The 19,938-nt window shown below is 43.5% G+C and overlaps 1 protein-coding gene across 1 annotated transcript in view; it reads left to right on the forward strand.

Moving 5' to 3' along the window:
* Positions 1-19,938, forward strand: part of LOC147709413 (xanthine dehydrogenase/oxidase-like) — a 1,362,843-nt gene that overhangs the window by 766,714 nt on the left and 576,191 nt on the right. Inside the window, exon 21 of the mRNA XM_086927983.1 lies at positions 629-762. Coding sequence (XP_086784109.1) covers positions 629-762 — 134 coding nt within the window. The remainder of the gene's footprint in view (positions 1-628; positions 763-19,938) is intronic.

A 19,938-nucleotide genomic window follows, 5' to 3' on the forward strand; every position in this document is an offset into this window, starting at 1 on the left:
GCTATAAACAAATCTATAAATTTCCGAACATTGTATGAAACACTCCAGCTGGGGGAAGAACCACCTAGAAAAATATGAACAATATCAAAAGAGTAATTAGAGCCTAAAATATCATTCAACTTGGACCATATTCTATACCAGAGGGATTTGACCAGTGGACAATGGAATAACATGTGAAGAAGATCACAACACCTCTGACTTTAAGGCTCTGTATTTGGAAAATGATGTCCTCAAAGAGAGGGCCAGACTCACTGGAAATCTTGTTTTTTCAGTGAAGCGTATATATTTTCAAGGGGGGCTTTTATTTTTCATACTATCCCAGCCGTGTTCTAGTGTTAATCAGAATTAAAAGCTTCACCAAAATTCACATTGAATGCATATATAGACATCTCTTTATCTATGTCTCTGGTTAGACTGATACAACAGAAGGCAAGTGGGTTACTTATGTCATTCCACATTTTGGTGAAATGTAATAACTGTAGGATCAGTGGGAGAATGTACTTTGTTACTTCGGATAGAATGGATGCCTATACGCACTCAATGTAATGACAGTACCAGATTCCTGAGCACTGAAGGATGTTTGTTCACATCTCACAACTCAGTCAAAATAATTTCTTTTAACATCTAGGCAGTGATTGCTAAAGCTCTTGGAGTACCAGCAAATCGTATTGTGGTCCGAGTGAAGAGACTTGGCGGTGGATTTGGAGGGAAGGTTTCCAGAATTGGTGTTTTGGCAAGAGCAATAGCAGTAGCTGCTCATAAGTAAGTGTCATGGTAAAAAATGTTTTGCTTTAAATTCAAAACCAATGAAACTTCAAATCACAGGTTTATGACAAGGCAAATTAGAAGATTTGACCATCTTTCTGAGTTCCATTGCTTACAGTAACTTATAAAACTGAAAGGCAACAATTTGCTTGAGTTATAAGGAGAGTTGAAATTTCATGTCTTAAAGTTACAATTAAATTTGGAGGAAAGACCTGATATAAGAATTAACGAATTCTAAGTTGTGCTCTGTTTTGGCAACAGTCTACTGGAGACCAGGATATAGTGTCATATCCTTTAAGTCTAACACTGACTTTGCCTTCTCATCCAATCACCGTTTCAATAGGGTATTAATTTCTGGATCAATATGAAACACAGCAAGCATCAAATGTGATCACCATCTTGGGAACATTAGCATTCACACAACTGACATTAGAGACCCCAAAGGAAGCCAGTCATTTACTAAATTTGGAGGCTTATTTAGACAGTTTCCTGCCTATCAAAATTGTGGGGTTCCCACCCTCTACATGGAGTCAAAGAGAAACGCCATATTTCTACCTGCATTAAGAGTTTGATTTAAAAAAAAATGAAATGTTTTAATGTGTGGGTACTTTATACATGGTACCCACATATTAAAGCTTCTGCGTCTTTTAGGGGAGTTGCCACTGCAGCTACTCTAAAAGAATTTATTCTTGCTTGGTGGAGATTTCTAAATATGGTGAGTTGTGCTCCATAGGGAAGGAGATTACAACCATCCCTTGACCTGGCAGAGTACCGAACAGCCCGTAAGAGATTAAATAAGCTTCATGGTCTTCTCGCTTGGCATGAAAATATCTCACCTAGTAGTACTACTCCAGTCATGGACAATCCACTCATTAATCCTGCTGACGGCAAAGGAATCTAGTGCTCAAGTATGATCAGAATGTACCTAAGCCATATACCAATAGGCTACATGTCCCTGAAGAAGGTTAGCCCAACCCATTTTCTGTGACTCATTCAGTAAACAGCTTGTGGTATTCTTAGTTAAGCTGAGCCGTCTGTCATCTATGGTATTATGTGGCTCATGCATGTGTATAGTGTTCTAATGTAGAATCTATCCTGTTTAGAATGTTTGGCCTCAAGCTGAAGTCAGTTGTATGCTGGTCTTTGGAGGATGAGGTCTCTTGCTTAGAGTTTACAATAAAACTCTTCCTAATTCTACCCCTGCCTTCCTGCTCGTCATTTCAACGACCTTACTACACAGCTCCAATGGATTCTGACTTGGAGGCAGAGAAGTGGATATTGAAGACCCTACTCTCCAATATATTTTTCTCCCGGGACAAAATACCACAGTTCTGGGATGGAACAAGCGAACACAAAATTATTAACAATAATCCTATGGGGCAAACCTAGAACACCACAACATCCAAAACGAGAAGTCACTCGGTGTCCACAATGATCTCCTGTCCCGGAGGACAGGTTGTTCCACCCAGTGCCTCAATTCGTTTTAGATGTACAATAGTTAGGAGGTACCACCCCACTCTGAAATGAGCAGTGGATTGAGCTCTTCCTTGGGATGAGATTGAACATCTCTCAGAGTCCCCAATTAACTTACAACGAAAGTAAACACAACTATGGACTGATGTTGTTTTGGTTAATGTGATAGACTGTTAGCTGTTATATATGCAGAAACTCCTCTGCTGTGGAATGACATCATGGGGGAGCCTTCTCCCTACTGATTATAAGAATGTGCAGGCTTGTCACGTTTTTAATGTTTTAATGTTGGTAACTCAGCATTACTCTTGAACTGCTAAATTACAGAAAATCATGTGATTATGCCTGCTTGAGTAATTAAGAGTAATCTAGGACCAACATTCTATTGCAGGAGTACAGAAACAACAAAGCTTAGTATGAGTGGCTGCTGGCTGCTGTTGCTTTTCATCTCCTGTTGCATTTATTGCTATTGTATTAGTACAAAATGCATCCTCCAGTCCATTTTGGGCACAAAGGGTGCATTTTGTGCTAAAAATGTAGTGCTAAATGCTGGACTATGCTTCTTTTTTTTTCTTCTTTTTTTTGTCCTCATTTGCCTTTACCCTCATGTAGGAAACTCCGACCACCACTGCGTGTCTACGTGAGCGAGCCCAGAAGTCTAGGTTTTATCTCACACCAGGACACCGATAGCTTATTGGCGGAAGAGGGAACCCACAAGTTAAGGGCTAGCTGATTGACTCCATCAATGTATATTACCAGCTGTTGGACCTCAGTGTTGACCATGGGAGACCCGTAGCAAAAGGTCCATGGAGCAGAAAAGGCATAATCATAGGACGCGGGGGGGGAAAAAACGGGAATCCTATCTCCACTGTACCAATAAGTCCCAGAAGGCTAACTTTTTTTTGTTACAAGATCTAACCATGTCCACCTTAGAAACCTCATATAGGGACGTCAGCCAGCCCGAATGCGTTGGTGGGGCGGTATCGACCCAAAACTTGCAGATTTGTCTCCTTGCCAAAAGGATTGCGTAAAAAAGGAAAGATCTTGCATGGCCGGAAATATTTTCGTCAATGCCAAAAATGATTAATGGGAGAGTGATATTCAGTGCAGTATTGAGTATCGAATCCAAAGAGACCTTCACTTCCTCCCAAAAGCGAGATATGGGAGGACAATCTTTGAACATGTGCACGTCCGATGCCTCTGGCAAGTCAAATTTGTTGCATATTTTCCCTGGCTGGAATTTTGATAATTTTAGGGGAGATAAATATGCACGGTGTGCCGTGAAGAGGTGATTGCGCCTTAACCATGCTGGTTTCACTGTTTTGTGGAGAAGATTAAAGGAGTCCATCCACAGCTGCTCACACTGGAATCCCAGCTCCCCTCCCCATAACTCATCGGCAATAGGGTATTAATTTCTGGATCAATATGAAACACAGCAAGCATCAAATGTGATCACCATCTTGGGAACATTAGCATTCACACAACTGACATTAGAGACCCCAAAGGAAGCCAGTCATTTACTAAATTTGGAGGCTTATTTAGACAGTTTCCTGCCTATCAAAATTGTGGGGTTCCCAGTCCCCATCTATCTCCTCCAAGATCGTCCAATACCAGAGTGAGACCTCTTTGCCGCCCCCTGGCCTTGCCACCAGCTGGTTTTCCAAGTTACTGTCATTTCCCAGGGGGACACCCTTCCTGCACATTGCCTGAGGCCAGCTATTCAGCTGCATATATTTAAACCTTGAAAGGCCCGGCCCAACTCTCTCCCGTAACTCATCCCACGACAAAATTGAACCCCCTGCCAGCAAGTCTCCCCATTTTGAAATCCCGGCATCCCTCACGGGACTCGCCAGTCTGTCCTTAAGACAAGATGGAGTACCTGGGGAGTCCCACAAAGGTGCAAAGTTTGAAAAATAGCTGAGCCCTATTTTGTTTTCTAATTGTTGACCGACTTCTGGCCAAAGATTGAAGAATTTTTAATTTTACCTTTTTGAAGAATTTTTGGTCTCCAAACTTAAAAAGGAAGCCGTCTGGTGGTAGATCAGCACCTTCTAGCATAGCCCGATACATTTCTCCTCTCGATGTGTTAGAGGGTGTTTTCAAAAGCATTCTAGAGTATGAGATCTGAAACGCCCATGCATAATATTGCAGGTCAGGTAGTGTAAGCCCTCCTTTATCCCTCCTTCGCCTCAACTTTTTCCACGCTAGTCTAGTGGCTCTATATTTCCAAATAAAGGAGTTTATCTCCTGTTGACATTTGTCTATCTGTTTAGTTTCAAACGCCAAGGGGATGGAGTTGAAAAGAAATGTGTATTTAGGCAGGATAGACATCTTCACTAAATTTGTCCTCCCCAAGATGGATAAGGGGAGGTAGGCCCGAGACTTTAACTGTTTCAGACATTCTTTAAAGACCTGTTCAAGATTGTATTCTGCGATTTTTCCGACCTCCTGAATAATTCTAATTCCAAGATATCGCATGGAGGGCGCCACGTCAAGTTGTGTACTAGTAATGTTCCAAGCCATAATTTCAGTTTTATTGTAGTTTATGTTGTATTCTCATTTAGTTTTATTTGCTTCTTTCCCCTTTAAGTCTTTGGTTCCATTTAGATCCTTAGTGTTCTGATGTTCTGTGTAATGCTTCTTGTGGGCAGTTACTTGCTAGTCTTGGTTTGGTGGGAGCACCAACTACTCTCTGTTACTTGCAATAAACATCCTGATTTTATATATATACCTTTTGGTACTAGTCTACTTCCTCTACTACAGATGGCGACGATGGCTAGCAGAGTAATGAAGAGGACAGAGTGAGGTTTTGCCTCTGTTGGTGGAAAAGAACTCCGTGTGCAGTGGAAAAATTGGAAGACAGAAAAGATATTTAAAAGAAGTTTTTGCAGAAAGCAAAGAAGAAAATCGGAGAAAATCGCTTAATATTTAAGGAAAAATATTGAAAAAGAAAAGGAAAAACGGGGAGAAGAGTATGGACAGATATGTGAAGCCAAATTTTAAGCAAAAGAAGAAAATCCCCGTGAAACAACGAAGCGTGAGTTACTAGACTTTGTATATTGTGGTAAAAGGATTGGCCGGAAAAAAAAGGAGAGTTTAACTCTAGAAAAGCGGTGTGCATCTTTTGAAAGTTTGTCTAATGTTCGCGAGTGAAAGCGAGCGGCGTGCGACTTTTAAAAGTACCTTGAAAGCTCGTGAAGTCAGCGCGTGTTGCCGTTTGTTAATCCTTTGAGCTAGCGTCTGAGGGAAGACTATGACGCTGAAGGAATGACGTGGTGCAGCGTGCGCAGTGCGGAGTGACGAAGAGCAGAGCTACAAAAAGCAAAACGTGGCGTGCGTAGTGACGCGACACGAACCGGCCATCTTGGAATAGCAAAACAAAGTGTATCCTAGCAACCCTTTGAGAAGGAGACGGAGGAAGACAGAGAACTGCTGATACAACCCGTTTCATAAATAAAATCGGGAAAGGAAAGAAGGAAGTGGACACATCCCTCAGAAGGATATACAGGTGACATAAAGAAGTGAAGTAAAAGAAAGGAGACAGGAAAAAAAAGAAGAAAATAAAAAAACGAGTGGATAGTACTTTACTAAGTAAAAAGGACAAGGAAAAAGAAACGTGGAATATAAGTACTGAAGTGGAAGAATCTTTAAAAAAAAGAGAGAAATAAGGAAGGGATTGTTTTATATGATTGTGGTTTTTTTTCTTTTCTTTACAGTACAGAGTTGTTTGAAAAGACATACCTTATTTACACTTAAAAATGGAAGGGCATAATGCTGTGATGCCACCCCTGTTTCTGCAACAGAGTGGCGATCCTCCAATAGAATGGGAGGAATGGATTGAAATCTTTGAAAATTACATTGAGGCTTTGGATGGGAAAGATTTTAGCGCAGCTAGGAAGAAAGCGCTGTTGTTGAGCACTCTGGGTAAGGAGGGCCAGCATGCCTTTAAGTTTTTACCAGCAGGTACAAACGCAGATGGGAGAGTTATAACTAATGTTTACCTTGAGGCAAAAGCTAGACTTAAGAAACAATACTCCAAGGAGGTGCATATTGTCATGGCTAGGCACAAATTCTATACGCAACCACAGAGGGTAGATGAAAACATAGACCAGTTTGTTACAAGGTTAAGGGAGTTGTCGATAAAGTGCAATTTTGGGACAATTAGGGATGAGATGATAAGGGATCAACTTATTGTCCAGTGTAGGAACAAGAAGATGCAAGAAAAACTGTGGGCGGCAAAAAACCCATCCCTGCAAAATGCAATAGAAATAGCTAAGGTTGTGGAGGAATCAACTGCTTGCATGAAGGAAATGGAGAAAAAGAATGTGTTAAGGAAAATGTGAGTGCTGTGGGCGTTTCTCAGGATGAAAAAGAGGAGGATGTTGCTGTTGTTTCTAGGAGGAGTAGTGAAAGAAACGATAGAGGAATAAAAAAGTACAGAGGGAACGCACAGAATGGTGGTGAGCAGTACAGGGGACAAGAGAAGGTTTGTACAAGGTATAGGAGCACATACCACACAGCGGATTATAAAAGATGTTTTGCATTGGACAAAGAGTGCAAGAAGTGTGGGAAAAGGGGCCATTTTTATAAGATGTGCAAAACGATTAATAAAACAAAGGTTGCTGTTGTACAAAATGAAGGTGTATGTGTAGTGAACGGATGCAGAGTACAGAGTGCCAACAAAATATTGTGTGTAAGTGATGAGGAGATGGAAGGTGAGAAGGGAAGAAAGGAAAGACCTAAGGCGATGTTTGTTATAAAGGGTAAGGAAACCGAATTGATGGTTGATTCGGGATCATTTTGGACGATCATTCCAGCTTGCCTATTTGGGAGAAACTGGCCTGATGTAGTTCTTAAGCCAAAGGACATCAACCCAGGGGGGTACCAGGGTGAGAGGATAGATATCATAGGGTACATGTTGACAGACATTGTTTTTCAAGGAAGGAGTGTGGAAGGGAAAGTGTATGTTGCACATTCTGGACCGCCAATACTTGGGTGGGGCCATCAGTATGATCTGAACATCATTATAAATCCCAGAGAAAAAAATCAAGTGATGGTCGTGGATGAGGTGACAACAGATTCGATTGTGGATGGGATGTCGAGTTTGTTCAAGGAGGAGATCGGTGCATTGAAGGGGTACGTACATAAGATTATGCTCAAGGAGAATGCTTTTCCCATGCAGCATAAGGTGAGGAAGGTGCCCATTATAGCAAGGGAAAAAGTGAAGAAGATGTTGTCTGAGATGTTGGAGCAGGGCATTATAGAACAGATAGAGACATCTAATTGGATTTCGCATGTTGTAATTTCGACCAAGTCCGTCGGGAAGTACAGATTCTGTGTGGATTTGCGCACTCTGAACCAGAATATTGTTGTGGATAATTATCCCTTGCCAAACATAAATGAACTGATCTTATTGTTGAAAGGAGGGAAGTATTTTACTAAATTAGACCTTCGTAGCGCGTACCACCAGATAAGACTGCATGATGACTCGAAATCATTGACTGCGTTTATCACTCCGGAGGGTATTTATCAGTTCACGCGCATGCCTTTCGGGTTGGCGTCTGCCGCTGGCGTGTTTCAACGTATGATGGGATCAGTACTGGGAGGAATAAAGAACGTTGTGTACTTCCAAGATGATGTTTTGTTGTTTGGCGAAAGTTTGGAACAGCATAACGTGATTTTGAGTGAGGTCTTGAATAAAATGGAGAAAGCAGGTTTGACATTAAAGAAAGAGAAGTGCAGATTTGCTGTGGAGGAGGTAGAGTATTTGGGTTATACCTTGTCAGCCGATGGAGTGAGACCTAAAAGAGATTTGTTGGAATCGATTAGGAAAGCTCCTGCACCTGAGGATAAAGATCAGTTGAGGTCTTTCTTGGGTTTAATAGAGTACTATGCGAAGTTTGTGAAAAATGTTGCAGATAAAACGGAGAAGATAACGGCATTGTTGAGGAAAGGTTGTAAATTTGTGTGGGACAAGGAACTGGAGGGAGTTTTTGACAACATAAAGAAGGAGATTTGTGAGGCTAAAATTCTCACACCATTTGACACCAAGTTGCAATCTGTATTAACTGTTGACGCAAGTGGAGTTGGGGTAGGTGCTGTTTTGGCACAGGAGAATCCCTCCGGTGTAAAGACAGTGGCATTCGCGTCTAGATCGCTTACCAGTTCGGAGAGAAATTACTCAATAATAGAGAGGGAGGCGCTTGCAGCCGCATGGGGTTGTGAGTACTTTAGAATGTACTTGTGGGGATTTAAATTCAGATTACTAACGGATCATAAACCTTTGCTGAGAATCTTGTCACCTGGTGGTGCAGTAAGGGGTCCGCAAGGTTGGCCAGATTGGCGGCACGCATGCAGGATTTCCTGTACCAGGTTGTTTACATACCTGGGTGGAAGAATTGTCAGGCAGATGGTCTGTCGAGACTTCCTTTACCGTGGCAGGATGTAGACAAGTCAGGTGTGGAATTGGCACAATGTGAGTGTGCGGTAGCAGCTATTGATGAAGTTGTTAGTTTGTGTTATGGTGCGATAGGGAAGACGCAGTGGAATGAAAGTATGGAAAAGGATGAGGTTTTATGTAGTGTGAAGGAATTGATTGTAAAAGGAGCTAGGTGAGAGACCACTCTTGCAATTGGTGTTAGACCATACTTGAAGGTTTTAGATCAGTTGTCAATTTATGATAAGGAGGAAAACTTGGTGATGAAGGATGATAAGTACATTCCACAGAGTGAATTAAGATTTCCCTTATTCAAGTTGGCGCATGAGGGGCATCTTGGGCAGTCTCTTACTAAGAAAAGGGCGAGGGAGCATTTTTGGTGGCCGGGAATGGATCAGCAGATATCTGAGTGGGTTGAAAGGTGTATGGACTGTTTAGAAAGTGAGAAGAGATTGAAGGTGGGTAGTCAGAGTAATCATGGTGAGATAGAGGATCCATGGTTACCTTGGCACACTGTCTGTATGGATTTCATTGGACCCTTTTGTGGATTTGGTGTGGATTTGAAATTCGCACTCGTCATGGTTGATGTTTACTCAAGATGGTTGGTTGTGAAGTTTTGCAGTGAAATCACAACCAAATCAACCATTAAAATGTTGTCCGAGATTTTCAGAGAGGAAGGGTACGCGGTGAAATTAATTACTGATAATGGAACACAATTAACTTCTGGCGAGATGGTGTTTTTCTTAAAGGCATGTGGAATCATACATTCAAGAACATCTCTCTACAACCCACAAGGGAATGGTGTCATGGAGAGGGCGAATAGGATGGTGAAGGGCGTGATGCAGATGGCTGTTTCTTCTGGGGGTGATGTTAGAAGTATGGTCAACGATCTAGTGTGGGCATAACGCACCACTGAGAATAGTGTTTCTGGGGAAATTCCCTTCAAATTGATGAGGGGAAGGGCTGCTGGTACCAAGCTTCTACCTGCATGGATGAAGGAATGTCTGAGTATGGAGGAAATGGAAAATTGTGGAAAGGAAAAAGTGTATGGTGAGGGGGTTGTTGCTAATAAGATTAAGGTTAATGACCTAGTGAAGGTGAAACCTGGTCGCATTAGCAGTGGTTTGACAAAATTCAGGGGTCCATTCAAGGTAAAATCTGTACACAATCGCTTTGTTACATTGTACAATGGAGAACATTGGAATATGAGATGGGTTGCGCTGTACAAAAAAATACTGGGAAAGAGGATGATGAAAATTGTGTTCAAGATGATACGCAAGTTGGTCATAAGGTGGGTGTGGCTGACTCTCGAGTCCCTTTCCAGAGACGCAGACGACCACCAAGTTACTTAAAAGTTTATTTCTGTGATGATGCTTAATCTATGAAGTGTTTCATTTCTTTCTGTTTTGCTTCTTTTATTTACTTTTCATATTAATTTCTTGTTTCACCTTGATGTATGAAGGGAAGAGGATATGTTGTATTCTCATTTAGTTTTATTTGCTTCTTTCCCCTTTAAGTCTTTGGTTCCATTTAGATCCTTAGTGTGCTGATGTTCTGTGTAATGCTTCTTGTGGGCAGTTACTTGCTAGTCTTGGTGGGAGCACCAACTACTCTCTGTTACTTGCAATAAACATCCTGATTTTATATATATACCTTTTGGTACTAGTCTACTTCCTCTACTACAGTTTACTACGTACCCGGTGAACTTGCCAAACTCCTCCGCCCTCTTGATAACTGTGGGAAACGCAAGGACTGGGCCGGATGTCAAAATAAGGATGTCATCTGCGTAGAGGGCTACACGCCTTTCCCACCCGCCAAATGTAAAAGATGGAATATTAGCCTCCTCTCTAAGGACCTGAGCAAAGGGCTCGATATAGAGTTTAAAAAGGAGGGGGGAAAGCGGGCAGCCCTGCCTTGTACCCCTTGTAATTTTAAAGGCCTCCGTCAGAGAGTGTAATTAACGAGGAGTCTAGCTGATGGAGCTTTATAAAGGAGTGCTATCACCCGGCAGAAGCTGTCACCTAAATTGAATTGTTTCATAACCACTGCCAGATAGGCCCAATTGACCCTATCAAAGACGTTGGTTGCGTCCAAAGTGAAGGTGGCCAAAGGAAGAGAAAAAGTAGAAGCGATGTCTATGGCCCCAACTAGATCTTGCGTGAGGTATGCTAATTGTCTTCCTTTTATAAATCCTTTTTGATCTTGGTGGATAATCGACTCTGCAAGACCCCCCAACCTTTTAGACAGATTGGCAGCAAAGATTTTATAGTCGATGTTCAGGAGTAATATTGGGCGGTAAGACCCACACTCTGTCGGATCTTTCCCTGGTTTGGGAATTAAGACTACCGTCGCGTCACTCCATGACTTTGGGGGATCCACTCCCTCCAGGAGGATACTGTTAAAGACAGTAGCCAAGATTGGAATAATCTCCTCACTGAGAGCCCGATAGAGTTCCCTCGGTAAGCCGTCGGGACCGGCCGCCTTCCCTCTCTTCACCTGTCTGATGATAGTGCTCACTTCTTCCTCCGAGATCTCTACCTCCAAGCGCCTACTTTGCTCAGATCAAAGTCTAGGCAGGGAGACTTTGTCTAGCCACGAATTTCTCGCTACGTGATCTTCACAAATGTCTTCCTTATAAATAGCCTGGAAGAAGTCCTGAAATGCATTTCCGATATCTGAGTTCGAGAGCCGGGAACTGATTCTCCCTCCACCCTTATCTCTCTGATATAATTCTGCGCTTGGTCAGCTTTTGTTTTCCAAGCGAGAATCTTGCCTGCTGCCTCCCCAAATTCAAAATGGGAAATTTTGCTCGCCTCCCATCTCCTGGCGACCCTAGCTTGTAAGAGATTTTCAAGTTGGTTTTTCAGTAGAGCTAACTTTTCTCGATCTTCGCTTGATCCTATGTGGGTGCCTAGTTTTTGTTCGATAGACTTCATATCCGCCTCAAGACTGTTAATGTTTTCCCTGTATGACCTTCTTCTGTGGGAGGCTCAACTGGTAATACAGCCCTCCAGAAGGCTTTCAGAGCATCCCACATAGTTGAAATGTTTGCAGACTCTAAGTTAGCCTCAAGGAAATACTGAATCTCCAATCGAAGGAAGGCAATTTCGTCCTCTTCTAATAAGATGGTGCGATCGAAGGACCATGAATATTGACTAGGCTGCTGGCCAGATTTTAGGCTGAAAGAGATAGCTGAATGATCGGAGAGATGGGAGGGGAGGTATACTATCTCCTCCAGTGAGTCTTTAAGACTATAACTAAACAGTGCATAGTCTATTCTTGACAAATGCTTATATTTTAGGTTCCGAAATGAAACCCCCAACTTATCCCCTACCCTTTCCCTCCATATATCTGCGAGCCCCAGCTGCGTCATTATTGTAACAAGGACTTGCCTAGATTTAGAAAAGACACAGGCTCTAGAGTTAGATGATTTGTCGAGTTTAGGGTTTAGAACGATGTTAAAGTCCCCAACCCAAATTACAGGGTCTTGAAAGGCTAACAGATGGCCACGGATAATATCTAAGTAGGAAGGATCGTCCTGGTTTGGGCCATAGTACCTACCAAGGAACACAACAAGCCGCCCAGCGAAACCCTCAATAAGAGCCATCTCCCGCTATGATCTTCCCTATACTCTACAATTTGGGCCTTTGCCTGTTTTTTAAAAACAAACAAGAGCCCTCTGATATTTGCAGATTGATCTGTACATACAAAAGTGTCTATCCATTTCTGTTTCTTTAATAAGTCGGAGGTCTCAGATTTAAGGAGATGTGTTTCCTGCAAGGCAATGACCTGTGCCGGGGAATCTCTCAAATATTGAAGGATCCTGTCTCTTCTAACCCTCGTGCGCATGCTATTGACATTCCAGGATAGGTACTGTATCAACGTCATACCGTTACATCTCCCTTCATAGTCACCTCCACCTTCTCCAAAAACCCCTTATCAAATATTCCTAATTCCGTCCTGGACCTTATTATCAGAGTGCTCTGAACTCGGTAACTTGAACCCTGGCGGTGACCTAAACTAAACCTTATAGGGAACTGCAAGGGTACTGACCTATGAGGATTTTTTTTTATTTCACCCCCACCACCCCGCGTGGCACTGCCTCCCCCCCACCCCCTGGAAAACCCATCCCTACTTACACTGGCCTGATGTATTGCCAGTTTTACACCCTCAGGCCGCCCCCTCCTCCTCTACCCACCATACTACGTGTCAGTGCGGGAAAGAAGTGCATTCTCTTATTTGTGTATTTTCCTCTCTATTTTTTTTTAAATCTCCATTAAAAACCATTTCAATTTTATATAATTTTTTTTAAATTGTGAATTTATTATTATTTTTTTTAATTCTTCTTCTTTTTTTTTTTTAATGCTCACAAGAGATCTTATCGGTGGCCTATATAACCTGTATATCTATGAATAATAGATTTTTTTTCACATAGTTGAATTACTATGTAGAGCCTACCTCTGGGCACAATTGGAACCTTGTGCCCTAAAAAATTGAAGGAGATAGATTTACATGTTCTGAACAGAAGGAAGATACTCTCTCTCTAACCTGGCTTATACTCCCATCGAGTTTCCTCCCCACCCGTGAGAGATCCCTTAAGGATTCCAACATCTCATCAGCCTCAAAGGGGGATCTGATATTGTGCATCTTGTTATTAAACATAACTCGGAGAAAGGCACGAAATCTCATCTCACCGTAGCACCCTGAGCTCTAAATTTCTCCATCCTTTGTCCAAGTTCCCATTGCCGATCCAGAGTGGTCTTCGAAAGATCTGAGCGAACCTCAAACGGGAATTCCGGACCTTTTAATGTTTTAACTTTCAGGGCCAGGTTTAGGATCTTTTCTTTTAGTGAGTACGTGAGGAAGTTAACAAGTATTTTCCTAGGTTTAACTCTGCCAGGATTCAAGCGAAAAGGATCTCTGTGAATCCTTTGAATATCTTTCTCCAAGATGTCAGATGATTCCTCAAGGTTTAATGCTTCTTTTAAGAGAGCTGCCACGAAGGTCTTGATATCGCTCCCTTCTTTCCCCTCCGGGACCTTCAGAAGCCGAAGGTTATTCCTCCTTGAGTAATTTTCTAAGGATTCCATTCTCTCGCGTATAGCGTCTCCCTCTCGTTGCAAAATTTGAATTTTTAGCTCTGCTGAACCCAAGTTTGCTTTAAGCACCTCTACAGAGTCCTCCAAGGATTCCATCCTTTCATGCAGTCGATCCACTTTTTTCTCAAGAACGTCGCGTGATGCCCTAATCTCAGACTGGTTTTCTGCCGAAACCAAAAACCCATTTCTTATGTCTGCCTTCATTGATGTAAGAAGGGCCTCAATTGAAGGGCAGGCTGAACTCTCTGCCCCTCCCGAAGCACCAGCCACTGACTGGGGTGGTGTATGCAGGGCAGGGGTTGGGGTCAAAACCAGTACACCCTCCCCCGAGAAATCGGTATCTGCTAGTGTGGTCAAGAGGCTGGCTGACCCCACCGTCTGATCTGTGAGCTCTACTGCATTTACCAGAGGGGCCATAGGAGCTGAAGGTGGGTCCAACATTAAAGAGTTTTTGTCAGAGGGTGTACCAGAAAAATTAGTGTGGTGAATATTCAAAACCTGGGGTAGTACCTTAAAAAAAGAGCGCAGGGAAGGAGTAATACGTATTGTGTTATTCTTCCCACAACTCTTTTTAGCCCCAACTCTCTGTGTCCTTATAGGGCCTTTAGCTATAGCCTCTTTTACGCCTCCCCCTTTCCTTTGGAAAATCTGACTTGGGCTACCCCTCTCAGTACCCTCTGAACTGGCCTCGGCCCTTGTATCTGCCCCTGGAGAAGCCTGTAAACGATTGGTTTTACTTTTCGCGGCTTGCCTCTTGACCCGCTGCTTGGTAGTAGTAATATTTGTGGGGCCACTCCCGTTTCCTACTTTCAACAGACCTATGTCCCCCGACCCCTCCTTGCCGGCACACCCACTCTCACCGCTCTTGCTGCCTGTAGCTCCTGATCCGTCCAGTGTCCTCCCAGGGCCAGAGACTCCTAAAACGCTGAGCTCCCCCTCTACTGATGGGGCTGCTGGAGAGACCGCCGAAGAAAAATAGGCACTAATTATTGGTCCTCTAGTAGCCCTGTCTCCGCTTGAGCTCCCTCCACTTGTTCTGACACTGCCGCCGGCTTTGCCCCAGAAGAGACAGCGGGTCGCTGCACTGCGGCCGCGCCTCAGCTCCACGGCTGCTAACTCCCAGCGTGGCAGGAAGGTGGGGTATGGAGCCCACTCCGCGTCTCCGAGGCACATCCACAATCAGGGCTGCTCGAACAGGTATGGATAGAAGGAAAAAGGAACAAGCATTTACAATGCAACGGTTTCGCCTTTGCCAAAGTTAGAGCTATTAGCATTGTAAATGACAAATTGTTTATTTATGTGTTGGTTTTGAAAACAGATAAATAAATGGCATTGTCATTTACAATGTCAATAGCTTAATCTTCGTGAATAAAACTTTGTTTCTTTCAATTGGATTACTTTGATTGAATTGTCTGCAAAATTATTCTGCACATAGGAGTGCTCAAGAGCGCCACCTTACACCTGTGAGGTTTTTTGTAACATAATATATGTATCAGGTGTAAAATAGTCCCTCATAGAGAAGATGAAACAAAAATACTCCTGTGGCTGATCCAAGATGTGTCTGACAATATTTCAAGCCAATGTCTGAAGGTTCTTGAACCAAAGAAGCCACAAGCAGAAGGAGGCTGAACCAAAGCCATAGGGAGTATGTATAGAATATATGTTCAGCATGAATGATAGAAGTGCCACTACACGTCATACCCAATTAAAGTGTATTCTGTATGTCAGTAGAACTTAATGGCCATGTACACCCCACTTGCTTTAGAGGAATCCTGACTACCTTTTCTACTGAAGTTACCACACCCATACAAAATCCTGTAAGACTTTCCGAATAGTCTATTGCACGTTTTAAACAGCACCATGAGTTTTAATTGTTTTTTGAAGCAAGATATTCCCTATGATACTCCGGTCTGTTTCTTAGAACCAATCAACCACTTTTCTTACTTTACAGGCGCCCCGGAAGGCTGCCTGCTGCCCATTCTGGTCACAAATTCTCACCACAGTGAAATCTTAAAGCTCTCTTTTCAATGGCCTCTAAAACATTTAAATGAAAACATGCCTGAGAGAAAGTTTGCAGGGGGTAGAGGGTGCTAAAATGATGACAAACAGATTTAGAGCCTTAATCCCCGGTGCACTTTAAATTGTTCGCAGGTGTGCCTAACACATCAATAATTAATCTGTTCCCTTCCAGCTGGCAGCAACAGACCAAAAGAGGGGCACGCGCGGCGCACTCAGGAAAAGCATGCAGCAGAACAGACTTGTATGACGCATAAAATGTAAACACGCGAATAAAGACTAATTTTGGTTCCAAGAAGAAGCTTACCCTCATTAAAGGTGACGGCCTCGTGAAATGTCGTTTTCTTTATAAATAGGCACCGCTGGGAGGGTGGCATACATTCCTACACAGCTAAGTACCCAAGGGTTGTAGTTATTTTGTGGCTGCTGCTGGGTTCTCTCTTCTAGACGATCATACACCGAGACAAGTACCTCACCCATTAAACAATTTAATTAAACAAGAGCATAGGAACGACAGGGTGTACCACGAAGCCAACATGTCCTGCGTTGCGAGAATCTAAAAGAGCAGCAACTGCTTCCTTCTCAAAACTGGTATGTGTGACTTTCACCGAAAATTGTTCAATTTAACTCACTTAAAATAGCTAACGTTGCAACACTATTTAACAGCTGCAAGGTTGTTTGTGAATCTCAGTAGCACCGCTCCATAGCGTTCATATACAAGTCATTCTCTGATTGGTCACTCCAGAGGCAGTTCGGGATTGGATATTGAAAACCCTCTACTGATTGGTTATTGTTGCCGTCCCATTGTTTTCTGATGAGGACCGTATTATGAAAAGTGCGTGTTGACTGAGCAGTAATCAAATTAAAGTAGTTAATTGTTTCCAGCCAGCATTATCAGAGATACTATGAACCTGTATTCTCTTACGATACCCGATTGAAAAGAGTCATGTTAAAACGGCGGTACATTTAATTTATCGTATCAAAAATCATGCCTCTCAACCTTTCAATTCAGCTTAAAGGGAAGAAAGAGGTCAACATCTGTTTATTGTTTAACAAGTCAGAACTGTGAGACACAATATATTTTTGAAGATGTTGCTGAGCCGTGAGTATGTCCTTCCCCAACCTCCTTGAAACAAGTCAGGTCCCGGGCCGGCAGCCAATCACAGCGCGGCCCGGGGAATGACGTCACGGGGTGGCCCGGCCGGCAGATTCGGGGGCGTGTTTTTCGTGCTCTCCCCTTCCCATTGGCTGGAAGGTAAAATTCCAGCCAATGGGAAGAGGAGAGGGCAGGACTTAAAAAAACACATGGAAACGCCCCCGAATCGCGTTTTCACGGGGAAAGCGTGACTGACAGCCAATCTCTTCCAATGGCTGGCCTCCATTTATGGAGCTAGCCAATGGAAGACAGAGGCAGGACCAAAGCCCCATATGTAGGATCATAAGATTTCGCCCTGGGCGAAGCAACTGCTACGCAGTTGCTACGGCCAGGGCGAAACCTAAAAACTCTGCTGGATATGCTCTTATTTCTCCGCTTCTGCCACTTCCGAGCACCTTCCGCACCTTCCACAGTAAAATTTACTCATGTGGGCTAGGATAGAAGGGGCTCCTGCAAGGACGTGCGCAACCGCCTAGCACGCGGTCGCCATGTTTTCCCTGGAAAAAACTGCTGGACTATGCTTCTTGTGTAATTACTCGTAATTTTGTGGTAATTACGCGTAATTGCCCTAATGGTGATTATGCGAGTTATGCCCTCCCCACATTATGTGTACACGTTCAAGCACAAAGTGAATTTCTTCATGTACTAATAAGATAGGCTTGTATTAGTATGGATACAGTGCCCCTGTGGGTTCTCTTCTGCTTTACCTGGCAGGATTGTGACATCTTGCCACTAGGTGTCACTCGCAAAGTCTCTTTGGGAACCAGCCATTATATCAGTATAGGACAATATACAAGTCTACACATGCCATGCTCAGGTTCTTGTAATCAGGGGAGGGACAAGGAGCTCTTTGAGAGGTTCAGCACCCACTCTCCTAGGGACAATCTAACAAGAAGAGAGGTGCAGTTACCTTGGAGGTAAGAAAACCAGGGGAGGAAAAGAGCGCTTATGGATGGATCAGAAGAAATGATCAGGAGGACCGGGGGTTGGGGGGTCAGAGGGAGGATCTTAATGATCAGATCTGAATGCCCTCACGTACCCAAGAGGATGTGATGCTTCATCATAGTGCGCTCCTCGTCAAGCCAGCGCTGCAATGCTCGACCAGTCCCTTAGTGGGGACTCTCCAGCAGATATCTTTTAATCTATGGGGAATGCAAGTGAGAGGGTACTGGTGTAGGGTGGTGGTCAAGTGATTAAAAGAGTCCAAGGGAGACCAAGGAAGGTTTTAATAAGATGGTCCTTTGACAATATAAAAACAGTGGGGCTATCTGTCCCAATAAAGAACTGAGATCGCCAAAGGGTCAACATTTTTCATGCCTAGGTTCCAGTAGGGTCAGTGGCTTTTCTTCAGGACCAGGTAACTGTGCCTCCCCTACCATGGATTGAAACTAAGTGATACTTGCGGGTAACTAATCCAGAACAGTTCACCTGCTCCTGTGCAGAAAGGAGGATTCAACCCTTCATTAGATAGCGAGATAACCCCTAGTAAAGGCAGAGGGCTGCAGCTTGATGCGGGAAACCAAATGAGCCATGCAGCGTGTTTGCCAGGAGCTACCCTCCTCTGTTGACCGTCAATACCCTCTCACTTCTAGTCACCATACGGCTAGATCAAAAGATTTCCGCTAAAGAGCCCCCACTGAGGGGCCCATCGATCATTGCAGCGCTGGCTTGACAAGGAGTGCCCTATGATGAAGCATCACACCATCCTGGGTGTGTGCGGGGATTCAGACCTAATCACTGGGATCCCCACATGTTCTCCTAATCAATGCTTAGTTTCTCTTCACATTCCAGTCCAGGTTTCTGTCCCACTTCCCTCACACATTATGGTACTCGTAGTTCCCTCTTTCATTAGAACCTTCCTAGATCACGTCCATTCGGTGATTCCCTGTTCACTAGCTTGGTTCCTGGATCGTACTGTTACTCTATCCCTTTAATATCTGCGCTTTAGGCCTTTCTCTCGCTTGAGTCGGATTCGGACTGTGCCTTAGTTCCGTCCCTGTCATTCCTATCTTGTGCCTCATGGTTGTGCTTGTCTTCCTCCTCTTTCCAAGTCCCAGTTCAGCCTTCCCCTCATTGTTGGTTCCCGATTCCTTGCACCTTGATTATATTTCGCAACTGTATCTCTCCCTGGGACTCTAGCTATTTAAGCCTTGTCAACCCAGAGTGCAGTGGGTTGCAACTGACTTGATTGTTGTGTTTCCTCATGCTCTCTCTTGTCCCTGCTGCTGTGTTTCTAGACTTGCATTTTCATTCTGTTTCTATCTCTTGTTTTGCTGCCTCTCTGTTTCAGTGATAGCCATTGGTCTTCGTCTTTCCTGTATTCTTCCTGATCTGTCTAATTACATGTAAACTCCTTGCCTTATGTTCTGTCCATTTCAGTCCTGAACCTGACCTTGATTCCAGTACTCTTTTTCCCAGAACATTATGCCTATTTGTGTGTCCCGTCCACTGCTACCTTTTATCTTCTTGTGCGTTCATATTATAATCTTAATTATCATTGCTGCCAAGGGCTCTGTTAGATTCTGAGGTTTCTGCCTCTGGTACAGACGACCACCCAGTGCTCTTTCTTCATTGGAGCTGCTGAGTGTCTCCCTGATCTCTGTAAGATTAGTTTGCTCCTTGCTTTCTTGTAAGATCTCTCCACCGCTCGAAGAGATGACAATCCAAGGAGCGTACAGACTGTCATTTATGATAGTTTGTCCATCATTTCCCTTGTATTTGTTTATTGTAGTACTTGTGTTATCATATAGTATCCCAATCATAACCTGCTCCAGTCCTCAGCTTCCGCCCTCCCTTCCTTTCCAGCATTTGGTAACCCCCCCATCCTCCCCCCCTACTCCGATATCCAGTTTTGTCCTAATCTCACCCAGCTAGTCTCCTGACATTGCCATGAAGATGTGAGAAGGTAGATAAAATCCTATGGGTAAAGGATATTTTTGATCTGCAGATGAGATGCAGAAACCCACGCCTAGATAGGATTTTTTCTTAAGACATTT

The sequence above is a fragment of the Lissotriton vulgaris genome, chromosome 6 (assembly GCF_964263255.1).
Source record: "Lissotriton vulgaris chromosome 6, aLisVul1.2, whole genome shotgun sequence".
Taxonomy (NCBI): domain Eukaryota; kingdom Metazoa; phylum Chordata; class Amphibia; order Caudata; family Salamandridae; genus Lissotriton; species Lissotriton vulgaris.